General features: G+C 34.4%; 2 protein-coding genes across 2 annotated transcripts in view; one reads left to right on the top strand and one right to left on the bottom strand.

Moving 5' to 3' along the window:
* Positions 1–12,295, top strand: part of Scsalpha1 (Succinyl-coenzyme A synthetase alpha subunit 1) — a 28,487-nt gene extending 16,192 nt beyond the window's left edge. Inside the window, exons 4-7 of the mRNA XM_069815126.1 lie at positions 454–558; positions 1,801–1,980; positions 7,201–7,335; positions 11,908–12,295. Coding sequence (XP_069671227.1) covers positions 454–558; positions 1,801–1,980; positions 7,201–7,335; positions 11,908–11,988 — 501 coding nt within the window. The 3' untranslated portion in view covers positions 11,989–12,295. The remainder of the gene's footprint in view (positions 1–453; positions 559–1,800; positions 1,981–7,200; positions 7,336–11,907) is intronic.
* A 1,836-nt stretch (positions 12,296–14,131) lies between these two features.
* Nse4 (Non-SMC element 4) overlaps positions 14,132–18,536 on the bottom strand; it is a 30,822-nt gene continuing 26,417 nt past the window's right edge. Inside the window, exon 7 of the mRNA XM_069815257.1 lies at positions 14,132–16,707. Coding sequence (XP_069671358.1) covers positions 16,651–16,707 — 57 coding nt within the window. The 3' untranslated portion in view covers positions 14,132–16,650. The remainder of the gene's footprint in view (positions 16,708–18,536) is intronic.

Here is an 18,536-nt window from a genome sequence, read left to right as displayed (position 1 = left end):
AAATTAAAACGACCTATATAAAATACATAATATTGTGAATGTATTTCTTCTTTGAATCGTACATACCGCCTGTATTTATTTTTTGATCATGATACTCGTTTAATGCAACATAATTTGATGACGCTATAACAGAATTCAACTGTATTTCGGAAGTAACGAGATTGTGTTTTAAAAATAGTACGTCAAGGCAACAGAAAACGAGACTGCCCATGAAATATATGGAGCCGTATAATGGAAAAATAAGCGAGCGACATGGGATATAATTGGAATTCTCTTATACTTGTTTGTTAAAATAAGAGTTAGATGGTGGGGAAGTGGTCAGGCACGCTATCATGTTTCTGAACAGGAGATTAAAGATTCTGCTGCTATTATTATTATTGTTGTTGTTAATATCTTTTACATTTACAAAAGGAACAATACCTTAATAACAGTTCAGGTATTTTCTCTTTTCAGTGCAAGATCGGTATTATGCCAGGTCACATTCATCAGCGTGGGGTTGTTGGTGTTGTCTCTAGATCTGGAACATTGACATATGAAGCCGTGCACCAGACAACACAGGTATGAACCATAGTCAGGTGTTTCATTATGTAAGTGATATTTTTTTTTAGGGTAATAATAAAGATTTATTAGATTCGTGACTTTCATGTCATTAGATTGTAGTATAGTTTATCGATATCTTAAAAAAAATTACATAATTATCTGCAAGTTTCATTTACTATAATCCAGAAAGACCAACTAAAGGTACGGTCACACATCGCTACTTTTGCAGTGCTGCAGTACAAAAAACTGCGCAACTCTCGTACTGCGACGTGTGAACAACGGTGCAACCCGAAAAGTAGCGGCTGCCGAACCTGCTGCCCACTACTTTTTCATGCTGCGCGCAGCTTAGAAGTAGCGACATGTGAACAGGGTTCTCAGGGTTGCAGCCGCAACATTTTTGATATCGGTTTTGTTGAGACTTTTGCTGCGGTTGCGGTCAGTGTTGCCACCCAAATGTGCCAATGATACTTTTATTGTTTGGATATATTTTAATGTTAGATATGATGAAAATAAATTATTTGTAACAGTTACTAAATGTACAACACAGTCTGAGCATATTTGCTGACGATATAATTCATTTTTTTTTTATTTTCCGTAGCGTAGTTTCGAACAGGAGGGTTGCCAACATTGATTACGTGAATATGCTGTTGGTTATCATTTAAGTATATAGGCGTTTTAAAAGCTTTATAGTAAAAATAATGCCAATTTCTGAATACTAGTTAGGACAGAAAAGGAAATAATAGATAAGTAAGCTTTCACATGAGTTTCTTATTAATTCGAACATAACCACAAAATGTATATTGAGAAGTCAACATGGAGATGGAAATTTGCAGCATGACTGCGGCTGCAAAAGTAGCGTCTTGTGTGTGAACAGATTCGCAACCTCCAGTTGCAACTTTTGCAGCACTCGGGTTGCACAGCATGAAAAGTAGCATGCAGCATGCTACTTTTGTCTTACGTGTGAACACGACACGCAACTTTTGCAGCTGCAGTACAAAAGTTGCGCAGCAAAAGTAGCGACGTGTGACCGTACCTTAAAGTAATAGGTCATGATTTAATTCATACAAATCCTTTCTTTGTCACATTCTGTGATTGTATGAAATCTGCATTTGAAAGTTTTGCTATGTAAAGTGTTCAGTGAATTTTTATGTATTTCTGTAAAAAAACCTGAAATTGCTATTTAAAAAGTTGAAGTTTTGAGTTTGATTTTAAAAGTAGAAAGATTACTTGTGCTGATTGATTATATATCCATTTTTTCAGGTGGGGTTAGGCCAAACTATGTGTTTTGGAATTGGTGGTGATCCATTTAATGGAACAGACTTTATTGACTGTCTAGAAGTCTTCCTTAAGGATGAGGAAACAAGAGGAATCATCCTAATTGGAGAGATCGGCGGAAGTGCTGAAGAGAAAGCTTCAGAATTTCTGATGAAACATAACACAGTTAGTAAAAGTTTCGAATCATTTATAGCAGTGTTTCTCAAACTATGGTCCTCGAGTTCTGCCCTTGTGGTCCTTCAAAAAAGATAGGAGAAATAAAATTCAAATGAATTGCGTGTCACACTACAGCTGAAAATCTGAGAGTTTGGAAATGACACATGACAATCGCCTTTCACTTTTTTCTCCCAGTACTAATATTTTATGAAATTTCTTACCCTATCCATTTACCTAGTCTACTCTCAGCAACAAAAGAGGGATTTAAAGCACTATGAACGTGGCGTTTCTCGCCAACTTTTCCCTGCAAATCTGGTGCCGCGCCTGTAACCTAGCCAGGGATCACCCGAATTCATAACAGAGGACCAAAGTACCGAACCTTTTCATGTATTGATGACTTTCTTGATAGTTTTGCCGACACCCAGTCTGCACATTGAAATGGGTACGTACAGTATGTCGTACACCAATAATAGAACGTGCCAAATTGCACCTTTACTTGTTGAAAATTGGGCATGTTTCTGCATTAATTTTTTTATTTGTTTTTCTAGATGATGATATAAGAAATTTTAGAATCCGCCTGTTTTAAAATCTGACAGGTTTACTTTTTACATTTGCGTATTTCATCTCTTAAGTGCTGTTTCAATTTTGCGGGTTTCATACACTCATTTGAAAGCACTTCTTAACAAACAACGCACCGAGGTTTTCGTTCCCTTTCATTGCCAGACCAAGTAAATCCAAGTTCCAAATAACTCTTGTCATTTTTACGAACGTATTTTCTCTTTGAATAGCTACCACTAGGACTAGATATTTCTTTAATGGCACTATAATCACTGATATTAATATATTTCTTCACACACAGCTTTTGAACTATTAACACTGCCTGAATGAAGCGTATCGTGTTTCTTTCTTTTCAAAGATCTGGATCGAAGCCAGTTTTCCATTATTTATAATGGGCACTATTTAACACAGACATGGACAACTACTGCGTGTACCACATAAGGATTTCAAACAACTAACTGCTAATAGACAAGCGATGAATCAACAATTCACAGAATTTATTATAAGTTACTTGTGATTGGCTACAAAAAAAATAATTAGAAAAGTATTATAATTAATTAATTCTATTTTACAATATAAGTATACTGGTATCAAAATATGCTACAAAAAATGATAAATTTGCTTTCGAAGGGAACAAGAGTAAAGTGGTCCGCGGAACTGTTCTGACTTAAAAATAGTGGTCCCCAATTCAAGAAAGTTTGAGAAACGCTGATTTATGGAATCTTCATTGTAGATGAGATTTCCTTTTATACTAAAGTGTAATGAAAATTGCTAGAGGTTCTATTATTTTGTGTTCTGCCTCACTGTAATTGCGTACTCCAAGCTGTCATGCCTTAGAATAGCATTATGCACTAAGTGCTGGTTCGGAACTTCATGGGGGAAAAGCATTTTCTCATGAAATTCGGCCATTGTATGGGACTGGTACCCACCTAGCATTATGATGAATTTGAAGAGCTACAGTAAGTAGTGAAATCCAGTTTTGCAAGCCAACTATAACGGCTGAGTAGGGAGGAAGGATCATCATGCTAACTACACATTAACCCCTGTACTGGTTGGATATCGTTCACCTCTACTGATGCATGTGGATGTGAGAAGATAGGCGTTGGCCATGCACGGGCTGTTGTGCAACAGATTTGTTCTTGTTTGTTTCTGTTATTTTATATAAATATATATGGAGCTCCAGGAATAGATATTAAATCTAACAGTCATGAAGAATAAAATACTTGCTCATAGTATAGTTCAATTTGAACGAAATTAAAACTAGGCTGAAAATTCTGTTGCCTTGTATTTTGATAGCTCGCCCACAACAAAGTGGTTTTCTGGAGTCCATTCTGTATGTGAATATGGAAATCAAAGTTTTAGGAGTATTTTCTCAAAGTTCACAAATATATAGTAAAGTGCTTATAAAGACATAAGTCTATCTGTAATTTATAATTGAAATTGAATATGACAGATTTGGTATGCAAGCAGTGGCGTACACAGAATTTTGTCAAGGGGGGGGGGGCATATCATTAAAATTGTTTACATAATTCCATTGCCGCTGTAATTTAAATGTTAGTTCCCATTTTATTTTATTTATTTATTTTATTTTATTTTATTTTTTTTGTTTTCTATATTTCTCTTATATTAATATTGTATTACATAATTTCTGTATAACTGAAATTTTAATTTTATTTCCTATTTTATTTTATTTTATATTATATTCTCTTATAGGCCTATTAATATTATATCTGAACTGTGACCGAACACAAGCGCTGCTCATTCGGTCTCAAATTTTGTTAATACTACTGTATCTCCTTTTTTATATATAAAAAAATTACATTATCGGTATTTTAAATTTTGTGTATTATTATTATTATTATTATTATTATGTTACATAACTATGAATTACACCAACTTTTTAAAGAATCAGATGCTTGCAGAGAAATTAAAGCTATGAGAGTCAGGTGGCTGGGCCATATTTGTAGGAAGGATGAAAATAATCCTTGCAAGAAATTGACTCTCACTATACCTTTTGGCACCAGAAAAGTAGGGAGACCTCAGCTAAGATGGCTGGATGTAGTGGAGAAAGATGTAATAGCAGCACTGTTAGAGGATGGAAAACAAAGGTGTTAGATCGAAGGACATGGAGAAGCATCGTTGGGGCGGTCAAGGCTGGAACCCAGCTGTAGAACCAAGAAGAAGAATTATTATGTTATAGTATATTTATTAATATTAAATATTTACCATATTAAAAATATGAACTGTCAAATACACAAAACATTAAACGAATGTTTCACAATAAAATCAGAACTCAAACTAACAAACGGTTGAATAATACTTTTAAATGAGTTTAAAATCGACAATGCACAATAATTAACATCTGCACTGCAGAAGTGTCAAAATAACCTTTTCAATATGTTTCACAACAAGTTAAATTTCATATTGTGTTGACTTCATTTTATTACAAGGTCAGTACTAGGTGATAGGTCTCTCTATAATAAAGACAGCGTTGATAAAATTTGAACGTGCCACAGCACCAAGCACAGGGATTATATCGTCGTCATTCCAGCAATAACTCCTATGTGACATATTTATCAATTTTCAGATTTTTGCTCTATTAAATAACTTAAATAGCGATGCAGCAAATAATAAAATCTTGTATACGTAATTATATTTCTTTCTTTTGAAAATGTAAGAATTCACAATCTCCTATGTTCCACTGCCACAGAATGAATAAATGTGTTTTTTCTTCCTACTGAAAAATTTTATATTTTGCACATAGGAGTTATTGCAGGAACAATGACGATATTGAAGGAGGAATAGAACTATGCCTTATGTCGAAGTAGATTTTGTTACTCTGACAGTGTAAAATTAGAGAAGGAAAAACGATTATGGATAAAAAATACTCAAATCTAAATATGTGATTTTTTTTTAAATCAAGGGGGGGGGGGTTCAAACCCGGTAACCCCCCTTGTGTACGTCCCTGTATGCATATGTGATTTCAAAACATAATCAGTTAATCACAGTTTAAAATAATTTAAATTAAATTGCTTTACATTCATAGACTCAAAAAGCTAGTTCAAATTCTTTATACTTCCGTACGCATTACAGTAGAACCCCGATTATCCGTCACCCTATTAACCGATTGCTGGATTAAGTCTGTCTTTCTCTCACTTTTTTGCCTCAGAAATATATGAAGTATTGCACATTGTATTAGCACGTTATTTTTTTCTAGAGAGGGTTATTACAAGCCTCTTCGCTTACACAGCATGGTCCACTGTTCGAATTGTCGTACTGTATAACTTCTATATGAAATATTTTCTTTGGCTATCAAATGAACACTCATGTGCTAAGAATCGAAAAAAATTGTAAATAATTCAATGGTTTTCGGAAAGATAAACCTTGGCTCATCTCGCACCAGAATACGAGATTGGAGTGTAGAAAGTACGTAAATCTACAACACAAGAGTCCACACTGTGGAGTAACGGTCAGCGCATCTGGCTGCGAAATCAGGTGGCCCGGGTTCGAATCCCGGTTGGGGCAATTTACCTGGTTGAGGTTTTTTCCGGGGTTTTCCCTCAACCCAATACGAGCAAATGCTGGGTAAATTTCGGTGCTGGACCCCAGACTCATTTCACCGGCATTATCACCTTCATTTCATTCAGACGCTAAATAACCTAATGTTGATACAGCGTCGTAAAATAACCCAATAAAATAAACAACACAAGACCTCTAATACTGATATCTTTCCACAGACAGCCATTACAAGGAGTTTCCTTGCCCCTTAAAAACCCGTCGTTGATAACCAGAGTTAAATTAGTGAACTTCTGATCACTATCTAGCATATTAAACGCAACACCGTCAAAACCACGAAAGGAATTACAAAAGTGTAAATATTATTCACTAAATTTACGAAAATCTTTTATGGTACAGGTTATCCGATTTTTTTTTATTAACTGTTCAGCCCACCCCCTTCATTAACACGGATAATAGGGGTTCTACTGTATATTGTTATCCATAATAAAGTCTTCTGACAAGCATATCTTGTAAAACAATACAATAGTCTGTCAAAGTCAAAAATGCAATCCCCACACCATCACAGAGAGAGAGAGAGTGGGAGTTGGAGTGGGTATCTCCTCAGTGAATAACAGTGCAGAGACGGACTGTGACCGGAAAACAAAAACAATAGACCAGCCTCATGGTGTAGTGGTCAGAGCTTCTGGCTATAATTCATGAGGTCCCGGGTTCGATTCCCGGTTAGAGCACAGGAATTTTTCCTTAAAGGGGATTACTCCATGGTCTGGAATTTAGGTTAAGTTTAGATTTAAGACCTCTCCTGGCACCACATTATCATAATCATCCTATCACATCATCTGGGTAATGTAACTCCGCCTTCCAGGTGCCCCAACCTCAGAAGTGGGTTACAATTAAGCCAATGCCAGGAGAGAAGACCAGAAATGTCAAAAAGACAACCTGGTGGCATTGGATAAAAAAAATATTATAATATTCTTCTACTTATTAGCTACATACACTTCACCCTTGTTAACTTTTTCTTGATATAGTCTTGAAATTATTTGGAAATTAATGTCTTCAGTGCTGTTCGTGAAGAATGCTGATGAGTGATAGTTGCATAAAATTGCTGCTCTTTTATATGACGATAATAATAGAGTAATTATTTCTGTTTTCCAGGGGGATAAAGCCAAACCTGTAGTGTCATTTATTGCTGGATTAACAGCTCCTCCAGGCAGAAGAATGGGTCACGCTGGTGCTATTATCTCGGGTGGCAAGGGTGGAGCACAGGACAAGATTAATGCATTAGAAAAGGTTTGTTATTATGACGAGTGTGGAAATGGTATAATGGGTAGTGATTTCCTTTCCCTTGGGAATTCTGCTCACTAATGTTGAACTTTTCAATAAGAATCTGACCATTTGTTCAGTAACTTCTCATGGGGACCCATCCATGCTGTTAGTGTTCAAACTGCTGGGGACAGTCATCGTAAGTCATAAATTTGACCTACTCTAAGAGTGGCAGCTGAAAGGGGCTCGCCAAGCAGCCTCAAGACCACATTCTAATTGCTATTATAAATTTTAAATAAGAAAGATGAGCAGCAAACCAGGATGGAATTTTACCACTTCCTGCACCATTGTTCTAAGTCATGCTTATTCTGCTATATGCTAGAAATTACTTCTCAGTTTCTTCAGAGATTTACAGGTGGATTGTAACTGATACACAAAAGTGAAATATGTTAAAATCATGAACTGTGAGTATGATACACTCAGAATACAGATTTAGGTTACCCAGCGAATAGGGATTATAAAGAATGGACACTTTACGTCGGTACCTTTGATGTAGCCAGACTGATTTCAATGACCTTCAAGCCAGCTAAAGCGTGAGATTCTGCTTTCTCCCTAGAGTTGGCGCTGACATCACACCAGCTAGCAGTCGACACAGCAGAAATATAACACATATAATTAACACATCTAGGTACATTATGTACTCAAATAAAATAAATTGGACCAATGAAATAATAAATCCGTCGTCATCTGTAATGTCTAGACTCTAGAGTTCCTTTATAATGAGAGTTGAGACGTTGACCCCAACAATTAAAATATGTAATAATTTGATAGCACTGAAAATGGAAAAACAAAACTCTTATGAGGAGTAAAACCATATACCTGTATTATATTATATACAAATATTAAATGAATTTGATACATAATTTTATAATATAATTTATTATATTTGAAATATAATAAATTATTATTATTGCAACTATTTCGTCACTGAGAAATAAGGAAAAGCTGTTAACTTGAATTTATTTGAAGCAAAGCGTTACTGGATTATGCAATAAGGTAGGCGATGTTTGAATCCTCTGTTCTCAATTATTATCTTAGCCTATGCTCGATTACACTAACCTCTAGCACTTGAAAGTAGAACTAAACACTGGCACACAGAGAAACAAAACACAGGAAAATTCGCTCAGTGTCCATTCTTTATAATCCCTATTCGCTGGGTTACCCAAATTCATGGTCACAAAATTAATCCTACCATTTATAGTAAAACCCGTATTATTGTGTTCCATGCAACTAGACCTTGCAACACAATTATACCATATCACATGAAAACAGTGCTGAGCTTTGTTGTCGTGCTCTTCAGCAACCCTACAAAGAAATTCCTCCTCTATGTGCCTAAATATGTAAACATATACTGAACATGAACAATGAACAGAGGCACTTTCCATTGTGGAGATCAGCGTCTATGTCTTAGTCAAAATTCAGTATTGGTTTTGTGCCAGAAGTACCGGTATTGTACGTTCACCGAATCAGTTGTTAATTTACCTAAAATTGTTGGGAAAACTGTAAATATTTTAAAATAAATTAATAATAAATATAATATAATGAATAAATAAGTAAGAAATAATTAGGTAAATTGGTAAGATTTAATATATAAATAAATAAACACCAAAAGCACAAGTCAGTTCGCATGTAACAATAAGGCAACAAATCGCATTACATATGACAGCAGTGTAATACATTTTGCATTAAGTGTTTGTTTCCCTCTTCATCAATAAAGATATTTCCAAACTTACCATTACAACTTCTGACAGTACTCTTCCTCAGTCACTAGGCACTTTTCAATCCTTCTGAACCATGACTGGAAGTGCTCACATCACTTAGAAATAGTGTTGAGCTCCCTCTGATACAGTGCAAAAATCTCTTCTAGGCTTGAAATCCGGTTTCCCTGCAGTCAGTTCTTCACCATAGGGAAAAGGGAGAAGTCACAGGTCGGGACTGTAGGGAGAATGGCTGACTAGCTGCACTTTTTTTTTACTTCTGGGAGACAAAGTGTGATATTGTGAAATAACAGTCTTTTGACCCTGAAGTGGAACTGTTGCCACATGACCACTACTGAAGAAGAAAGTCACCACCATTTCTTTTTCCCAACATTTTGGCCCCTCTGTTGGTTCATCATCTGGGAATTGCAACGATTGTTGCTTTGTTTCTGCATCATATTGATAGATCCATGTTTCATCACCTGTAATGATCTCAGAAAAACAGCGAGACTTCCCACTTCCGTAATTTTTTAGCACTTTGCGGCACTACTCCACATAAATGATCTTTTGATGTCCTTTGAGGCTGTGAGGCACCTAGCATGTTGAAATCTCCTTAACTCTAAAATATTGGTACAATATTTTCTAGACACTTCCCATCCAACCTTAAGGAATGCCTCTAAATCACTATGTAACTTGGAGATCTTCCACTCTTTTCATCCTTAAGGGAAGTTCTACCCCTCTTAAATTCTGCAAACCAACTAAAAATTGTTGTATGCAAAGGCACCAGTCTCCAAAAGTGTGTCTAATTCTTTCAATGCACTGTTCTTAACTTAAACTGATTTCTACAAAATCATTCCAGTTTCTCTGTTAAGGGGGAAGGTACATCATTGACCTGCAAAAATTAGTGAAATTAATTTTTTTTATATCTCAGCTACTATAAAAGCTAAATGAATAAAACTTTTCATGCTTAATATACATACATTACACTTTATAAAACACTTCAGAATTTTAAAATAGGTAATAATTACCTGTAAAAAGAATATCAAATTTGCATATTTTTTTTACAACCGTAAAGCATTTTTTTTTCCAATCATAAGAAAACTTTATTATACAATTATGTACAATACAATTGTGTTTAAAAATTATAAATACTGTGCTATGAAAGCACACAAGAAACATGTGTGGAGGTTGCAGTCCTATGACTGTCCTCTGGCAAAATTTGGAGAAAAAAAAAAATGTTAATCTTCAAACAACAGATATGAGTGTCTTTTACTTTTTAATCTTCTTATTTGGCAAGGCGGTGGAAGTTGTTCTGGGATGGTATTAAGAAGTTCATTTTGATGGTTAACCATTGAGTGATGAAGTCGTATGTAGGTGCTGTGCAGGGTGGATTCAACTGTAGGCACCTTCAAGTCTTTGTGTAGGTTGTCACTGCAGATGTACCAGGGTGCATCCACGATTAGACGAAGGACCTGGTTCTGTATTGTCTGAATTCGTCTGATTTGGGAATTGGATGCAGATCCCCATATATCACAGCCATACATCCATATAGGTCTGATCAATGAGAAATATATGTCTTTTCAAGTGTAGCAGCAGTGGTGATGAACCTTTCAACAGATGTTTAACTTGATATAATTTATGTCGGAGTCTTTTCACTAGGTTGCTTATATGTGTATTCCAAGTCAATTTCCTGTCCAAGTACAGACCTAGGTACCGCACTGACTCAGCATGTGATACTTCTTCACCTTGTAGAGTGATGGATTGATTTTCAGTTTTTTTTTTTTTTTTGTAGGTGAACTGAATAACATTGGATTTGCTAGGGTTCATTTTAACTTTCCATTTGTTACACCATACATCCACTAAATGTAAAAACTGTTGCAATTTATGAGCTGTTGTTAAATTGGCGTCTCTGGGAAAATCAGACACATAAATCAGATAAAGGTAAGGTCCAAGTACACTACCCTGAGGTACACCTGCTTGAATACTTCTGACCTGGGATACTACATTTTCATACTTCACTGAAAATGTTCTGTTGCAGAGATAGGATTGTAGTATTCTAAATAATGTGTCTGAAACTATTGGTTTTAATTTAAACAAGAGTCCCTCATGCCACACTTTATCGAAGGCTGTAAAGCATATACATAATAAAATCTACAGTTAATTAAATACCTGCATTATTCTTTTATAGAAATATTCTATAGACGTACATGAATAACATAGTCTTGAATCTGTTACCTATTCCTTCAGGAAATATTTTTTTTTTCTTAAGACATTCCAGTAAAAGAATCATGCAATATTTAATTGTATATTTTATTGTGTAAAATTTTTACAGTTCTAAAACATTATACAAATTTGATATTTCTACAGGTAATTATTAGCTATTTTAATATTGTAAATAGCGTTTTATAAAGTGTAATGTATGTAGCCTATATTAAGCATGAAAAGCTTTGTTCATTTAGTATTTACATAGTAGCTGAGATATAAAACAAATCAATTTCACTCAATTTTTGCAGACCAATGGGTGGTAGGAAGTGACTAGAAAGTATGTTTACAGAGTAATAGAAGGACAAGCTTTCACATGACATATATTTCTAAACTTTATAACCAATAATTTACTCAGGTCTGCAAGTTTTCTGCACAATCTTCGTACTTATTGTGGAAACATTATCAGTTGAATGTATGCATCTCAGTCTGTTGTCAGTTCCGAAGTGCGTGCAAGGTGCCCCTTTCCTTTGTTTACATCAGGAACTTTTTTTTTTTTTTTTTTTGAAGAAAATAATAATTGTTGGGTAATTGAACTTCTGTTTTTTTTTTTCTAATAATGATATATTCCATTTTTCAGGCCGGAGTAATAGTGACCAAGAGTCCAGCACAGATGGGCACAGAACTTCTAAAAGAGATGAGACGAAAAGGAATAGCCTAAAGAACTGTTACTGCTTTGTTGTTGTGTCACAATTGGTAGTCAGTTTGTATTCAAGAGTCAAGTGATTAATATAACAGGATTGTGAATACTTTTGAGAGTGCAGATACAAAAATTTCTAACAATGGTCACTTGATGTTTTCTAAATTATATTCAAAGAAGTTAACAACAGGTGAAAGGATAAGATCTTGATTGTAGTGTATTTGGTATTTGATGTGTTTTCCTCTTCTCCTAACAGATGTTCTGATATGTGTTCATGTGAAAATGTATGCAGAATATTGTGTTAAATTATATTATATATGTTACGCAATTTATTGAATTGACTTGAATATTTCATCAGACACATGTTCCATTACTATTTCACATCACACTATTTTAAGTTTGGTGGTAACTGAAGAGATCTATCCCAAGAGAAGTTCAGTTCATGTTAAGACGTTTAAAAAAGAATGGGAGAGGAGGGGAGAAGACTGCAATACCTTTTAACTTATATTCAGGAAGACCAGGCTAAAGTAATACAGTAAAACTTCGTTTATACCTTTTTAAGGGGTCTAAAGAAAAAAAAAAAAAGGCATAAGTTAGAAAAACGTATAACTGAAATGATATTTAATAGCATTTAAAGACTTATATGGGGAGAACAAGTTAAGTCAGTTTAGTGAAGTTTTTACAAGAGAAATTTATAACTTCACAATTAAGCCATCTTTGATTTTCTAATACAGAACTCAATTTGTAAGAAATGTCTTGAAGAATGTAAGTTTATTTGTAGAAAATCTTAACTACTTAAGAGCCAAAGCTGGTTGAAATTTCCATGAATTTCAAGGTGGGCCACATCTTAACAATGAACGTGTGTTGTATTTTTGCATTCTTATATATTCACAGCAAACTTAATTTCGAGCAAAATTGATTTAGAACGTATAAATGACGTGTATCTCTAGAGGTTTAAAACACGACCGTAAAAAAAAAAGTATAATCTAAATAAATTAACATGGAAGGTATAGAAATTTTACTGGGATTTCAGAAAAAACATGTGTGAAAACGTATAAAAAGAAGTTTTACTGTATTATCCCAACACAGTAAACTGCTTGTTATTATTTGGGTGAGAAGCTTTTGTCATCCACTCTGGTCTCAAAAAAGCTGAAAGTTAAAATTTATAAAAGTTACATTACTGGTGGTTCTGTATGGTTGTGAGACTTGGATTTTCACTTTGAGAGAGGAACAGAGGGGAAGAGTGTTTGAAAATAAAGGTGCTTAGGAAAATATTTGGGGCTAAGAGGGATGAAGTTACAGGAGAATGGAGAAAGTTACACAATGCAGAACTGCACGCATTGTATTCTTCACCTGATACTTAGGAATATTAAATCCAGATGTTTGAGATCGGCAGGGCATGTAACATATATGGACGAATCCAGAAATGCATATAGAATGTTAATTGGGAGACCAGAGGGGAAAAGACCTTTGGGAGGCCGAGACATAGATGACAGACTGGATTAATCTTGCTCAGGATAGGGATTGGTGATGGGCTTATGTGAGGGCGGCAATGAATCTCCAGGTTCTCTAAAAGTAGGTAAGTAAAACACCATCATCATCTAGTATTACGCAGATAGACTTCTATGGTGCATCAAGGACAGTGCTACAGTATCGAGAACAATTACAGTTAAATGATTGTAAATCAGTACCCTTCATTGGAAGGAAAAAAGTTGAATCTGAACCCTGTGACTTGTGTTGAAAATACAGTTGAGATTAGTGGACAACCTTTGGCGAAAATAATAAAATTCATTGCATATATCAGATGGACAACATGGATTTAGAAAAGGCCACTAAACTATAGACTATCTTTCTCCTTCAACAATTGTTTAAAAAAAAAAAAAAAAAAAGCATATAATTATTAAGAAACTCGTATTATGCTGTTTGTGGATTACGAGAAGGCATTTGATAGGATCATGTCCAAAATTATGGGAAATTATAAAAGATAAGGAATATCCAACTCACAAATTCAGGACAGAAAGGATATCCAACCCATATTGTAAATGCAGAAACACAAAAATCTGAATAGACAAAGGAAATTGTACTGAGGAAATACCAACAACGATAAACAATGGAGATCAACATTAGAGTGGTAACACATGTTTTCATAAAATTGTAGGCCAAATCTGAAGAAATATTATATTAAAATAATTATTACAATGTACATATACAACAGTAGTAATAATATCGGAACAGTAATAATACAGAGTATGTTACAAGTAAAAAGTAAAGTTTGTGTTATAAAATTATTCTTTGGTTATAATACATTGCAGAGCATTTCAAAGAATTCACAACACACAAGCTTTACCCGAGTGATATGTGCATTCAAAACTACATGCTGGACACTGAAGAAGTTCCAGGATAAAGAAAAAATCTTCACTCTTTTATGATAAAAAATCAAACTTTCATCCGTCTATTAATAAGTAATGAGTCAAACAAGTGATTTTAGTTTACATGGTATTATAACTATTCTCTGCAATTACCTCTTCAAATCCATTCAATTGTGAGAGCGTATAAACGTTTACTTTCTATCAGAATATGCTTCTACTTCAGTCTTAGTATGTCATATCCCACTCTATTAATTTCAAGATGAAAGTTTGAAGATACATAGTTGATAAAACGATGGTGTTCGGGTAAAGGGGGTTAAGTCATTTTTGTTTCCCAGGTGAAAAAACAAGATAAATTCTACAAATGGGTAAAAAGAATAAGTTGTAGCTCTTTCGGTATGGTCACTATGTAAGAATGTAAAAGGGTGTCAAACCGAAATGCAATACTGGTTTGGGTAAAGGGATTTATGTCATCTCCTTTTACATGTTACACTGAGGTAAGTAAGGGACATAAGCCAGATTATCTCTTTTTTTTTTACACATTGTATTTCAACTGACTTAAGTTCGTGCGACATAACATTCTTACCAAATAAACTTTTTTTTTCACAATTATATTTTATATTTCTTGTAGAAGAGTTTCAAATATTAAAGAAATATCATTTGAGAGTGTGGGGATTCAATTATTGAAAAACAGGAAATTTCAAACAGAAATGTTCACAATAATATATTCTGATACATGCAGATTACAGAAAGAAGTAACGTGGTGGCAGTGTGCATTAAGAAATTATTCCCATTGACATAGTACGTTCTTGATTCCCAGGATACACACCTACATAGAATGTGATACTGACCATGCTTTAATTGAGAGGAAAAAAGAAACTGCATTTTAGTTTAACACCTACACGATTAGATTCATCTTGTGGAAAAACTCATCCTTTCAAAGTATACCTGATGAATCACACTTCTTGGAGTAGGCTATTCTGATTTGTATAAAAAATGCATTTTGAATTAAGAAAACAATGATGATAGAGAACGGAGTTAAATGGTTGAGATATGCAAAAGGGTCAGCTGTACTAGTCTACAAAAACACCTTGGATGGCTCTGCAGAATGAATTTTTTTTTTTGTGTGTAGAAAAGGTCAAGATCATAATCGACAATTACCTCATCGGTCTTGCAATTGACCAGTTTTGATTCCAATGCAGAAAAATAAGATCTTCTTTCCTTGCTTTGCCACATACATCACTTATTTCACAATATTTACGAGGGACTTCTAACATAACTCCGGATATTTTCCCAAAAACTATTGAAGATAATGATGAAGAAAATGATCAAAATTAAAAGGAGAAAGATTGTCTACAAGACTCAGCAAATATATAAAAATAATCTTTTTATGCCACTTTCTTAACTAAATGTGACATTAAGAGTAGTCTATTGGTTTTCAATCTTCGTTACACACTTTAACATTACTAATTACCAATGATAATGTTAAATGAACAACTTAATAACTTCACTGTGTTAAATAATGAAACAATTTGGTACTTTAATTAGTGATTAGTTTCGGCTGTTTTCAACTTCTATTGAGGTCTTACACTTTCTTCCAGTTTTTTCTTTCTTGCTATCTTGAGAAAGTATGTGGTTAGACACAACATTACCAAATGCAAACACATCCCCACCTCTGCCCACACACTTTCCCACCAAGATACCAAGAAAAAGAAGCCAGAAGAAAACACGTAGTTTGGAAATAGCTGTAAAGTTCTGCCAAAAGTTATCATTAGGTAAAATACTATAATAGTTTCATTATTTAACACAGTGAAGTTATAAAATTTGTTTATTTAGCAAGCTTAACATTATTAGTATTGATATGTTATTAATTTTCATCTTTGTCACTTATTCAGACCTCCTCGTGTGGTAAGAGGTGCATTTTTTGCTATTTTTAAAATAAATAAATTAGATGTCATCAATACATGTCACAATACGGTTATTTCTTTCTCATACATCTACATTATTTTATTAGAAATAATTATTATTTAAAGGTGCAAATGAATATAAGTAATCAGTTTTGTTGGGGGGGAGTTTAAATCGGTAGTTTTTATGTGTTTTCGCTTAAAAATATATCCAGTCTCAAATTACTCGCCAATTTCATGTTTTGTGTGTAAAAACCAAAGTTATACCATCATTTGGTGTGTTTTAACTTTTGTAAAAAATATTCTCTGATTTGTAGTAAGGGTTCGAAGTTTATTTTCATTTATCTCAAAACATTGTTATATGACTTAACCCCCTTTACTCAAACACTTTCTTGAAGTGGCATTACGTATCTTTATTTTTTTCTAGGTTTTATCATTGGCTGGGTAATGTCATATGCTTTCTTCAGTTTCTGAAATAGAAAAAATATGTGGTGATTTTTCCTGCAGCAAAAGTTCATAAAACTTAATATAAGCGCAAATTCATTAATGAAATTTCAAATATTATATACCAACCAGAAGAAAAGCTCTGTGAAGGGATTATTATTCTTGGTGGGATGGGACATGAGGGGGGGGGAGGCTCTATTAGGTCTTATACCTATTATGGGGGAGGAGGAGGGAAAGTGGTATATACGAGATGCCATCAAAAAGAAACGAGACTATGCCTATAAAATTTTGAACACTTAATTTAAATTTGGCCTACATCCCATTCGAAGTAGTCTCTTCCTGTAATGATAAAGAGATCTCACTGCTTCTGGCATGTCAAATGCTCCCTGAAAGTCCTTGTCTCGAACTGCATGAAGCATCTGTTGCAATTCAGCCTGATCTCAGGAGTGGCAAAACACCACCTCTTTAATTTTTGGGAACAGAAAGAAGTCACAAGGGGCTAAATCCGATGAGTATGGAGGATTCCAGATGATGTCATGGTATTTTTGAAGGCAGTGTGTGCAGGAAAGGAGATACTGTTATTGTCTTTTGAGACAACAAACGAATATTTTAGTAGTTAGTTGTTTAGTCAACTCTTTGAAGACATCTACGCCCCACAAGTGACACTAACAAGGCATGACTCATGATGCAACTAGGCCAGGAGATAATGGGTAAGGTGGCCAGTTCCTTTCCTTCTCCATTGCATACATAGCCAATTAGCTACATGTTAGTATTGGTTATGAAAAGTTCGTGTGTGTTACTATTATTTTGCAGTAGTGTAATAATGAATTGCAATCATTGTTCGTTAAAAATACTCCAAATAGTTATTTTATTATTATATCTTCGTAATGTATCCAGTGATTTCCTGACAACACGTGTTTCACTATGAATTTCCTCTTCTTACAAAATAATGGTGGGTAAAAAGCACGATGCTGGTTGTATATTTCAACAGCCACATTCCAAAGATGAGGTGTATTCAGTATATTCTGGAGAGAATTGTTCAAGGTTACAGGGATTGCAGATTTTAGATTAGTTCTATGGATGCTTGTGACAGGATACGTTCCAAATCTTCTTCGTTATTGTTGCACCAGCAACGACTACTAGAGTCAACAAGATTAAAGCGGTGAAGACACTTCTGAGTGATAATATGGCCTGTCCTGGCTCTTGCTAAGAAAGTTTGCATGTGTCTGGGAATGCTGCGGAACATTTGTAAATCATTAGGTTTCTTTTGAATGTTTTGAAGTACTTGGCCTTTATCAGAAGAAAGCCATAATTCGACCCATAAATTTGTTAAACGAGAATTAACTGCAGAATATGCGCTGGTTAAAGGCCCCAATGATGTTGCCTGTTTAGCAATATTATCAACAATCTCATTTCCAGTAATGCCGCAATGACTAGGTATCCATTGGAATACTATTTCTTATTGAAGACTTAGTTTATTTAATATTTTTTTGTATAGAGATTGTAATTTGTGCACCATGATTAAAACTGTAAAGTTGTCTGACAATAAATATCATATCATATATATCATCAAACCCTATCTAACCTACCTACCTCTCAGTAATGTGTGGTAATGATATCACAGTTAACATCATGTGCATATGTTAGCAACATTGTGTACTTGGTTATCATCACAATGGCAAAGCTCAAAGGTACTCTACCTAATTCTTCATTTTAGCGTAACTTGTAAAACAAGCTTAGGTTTTCAAACTTAAAGAGGACATATGTTGTTGTTTTCTAATGCCAGGCGTTTGACCTCTTGCACTCCAATATTTTTCAAAGATATTATCATGACCAGCCACTGAAGCACAGATTC

This window comes from Periplaneta americana, chromosome 1 (assembly GCF_040183065.1).
Source record: "Periplaneta americana isolate PAMFEO1 chromosome 1, P.americana_PAMFEO1_priV1, whole genome shotgun sequence".
Lineage (NCBI taxonomy): Eukaryota > Metazoa > Arthropoda > Insecta > Blattodea > Blattidae > Periplaneta > Periplaneta americana.
Note: the sequence above shows the minus strand (reverse complement) of the source record. Positions and strands in the feature narration are given on the sequence as shown.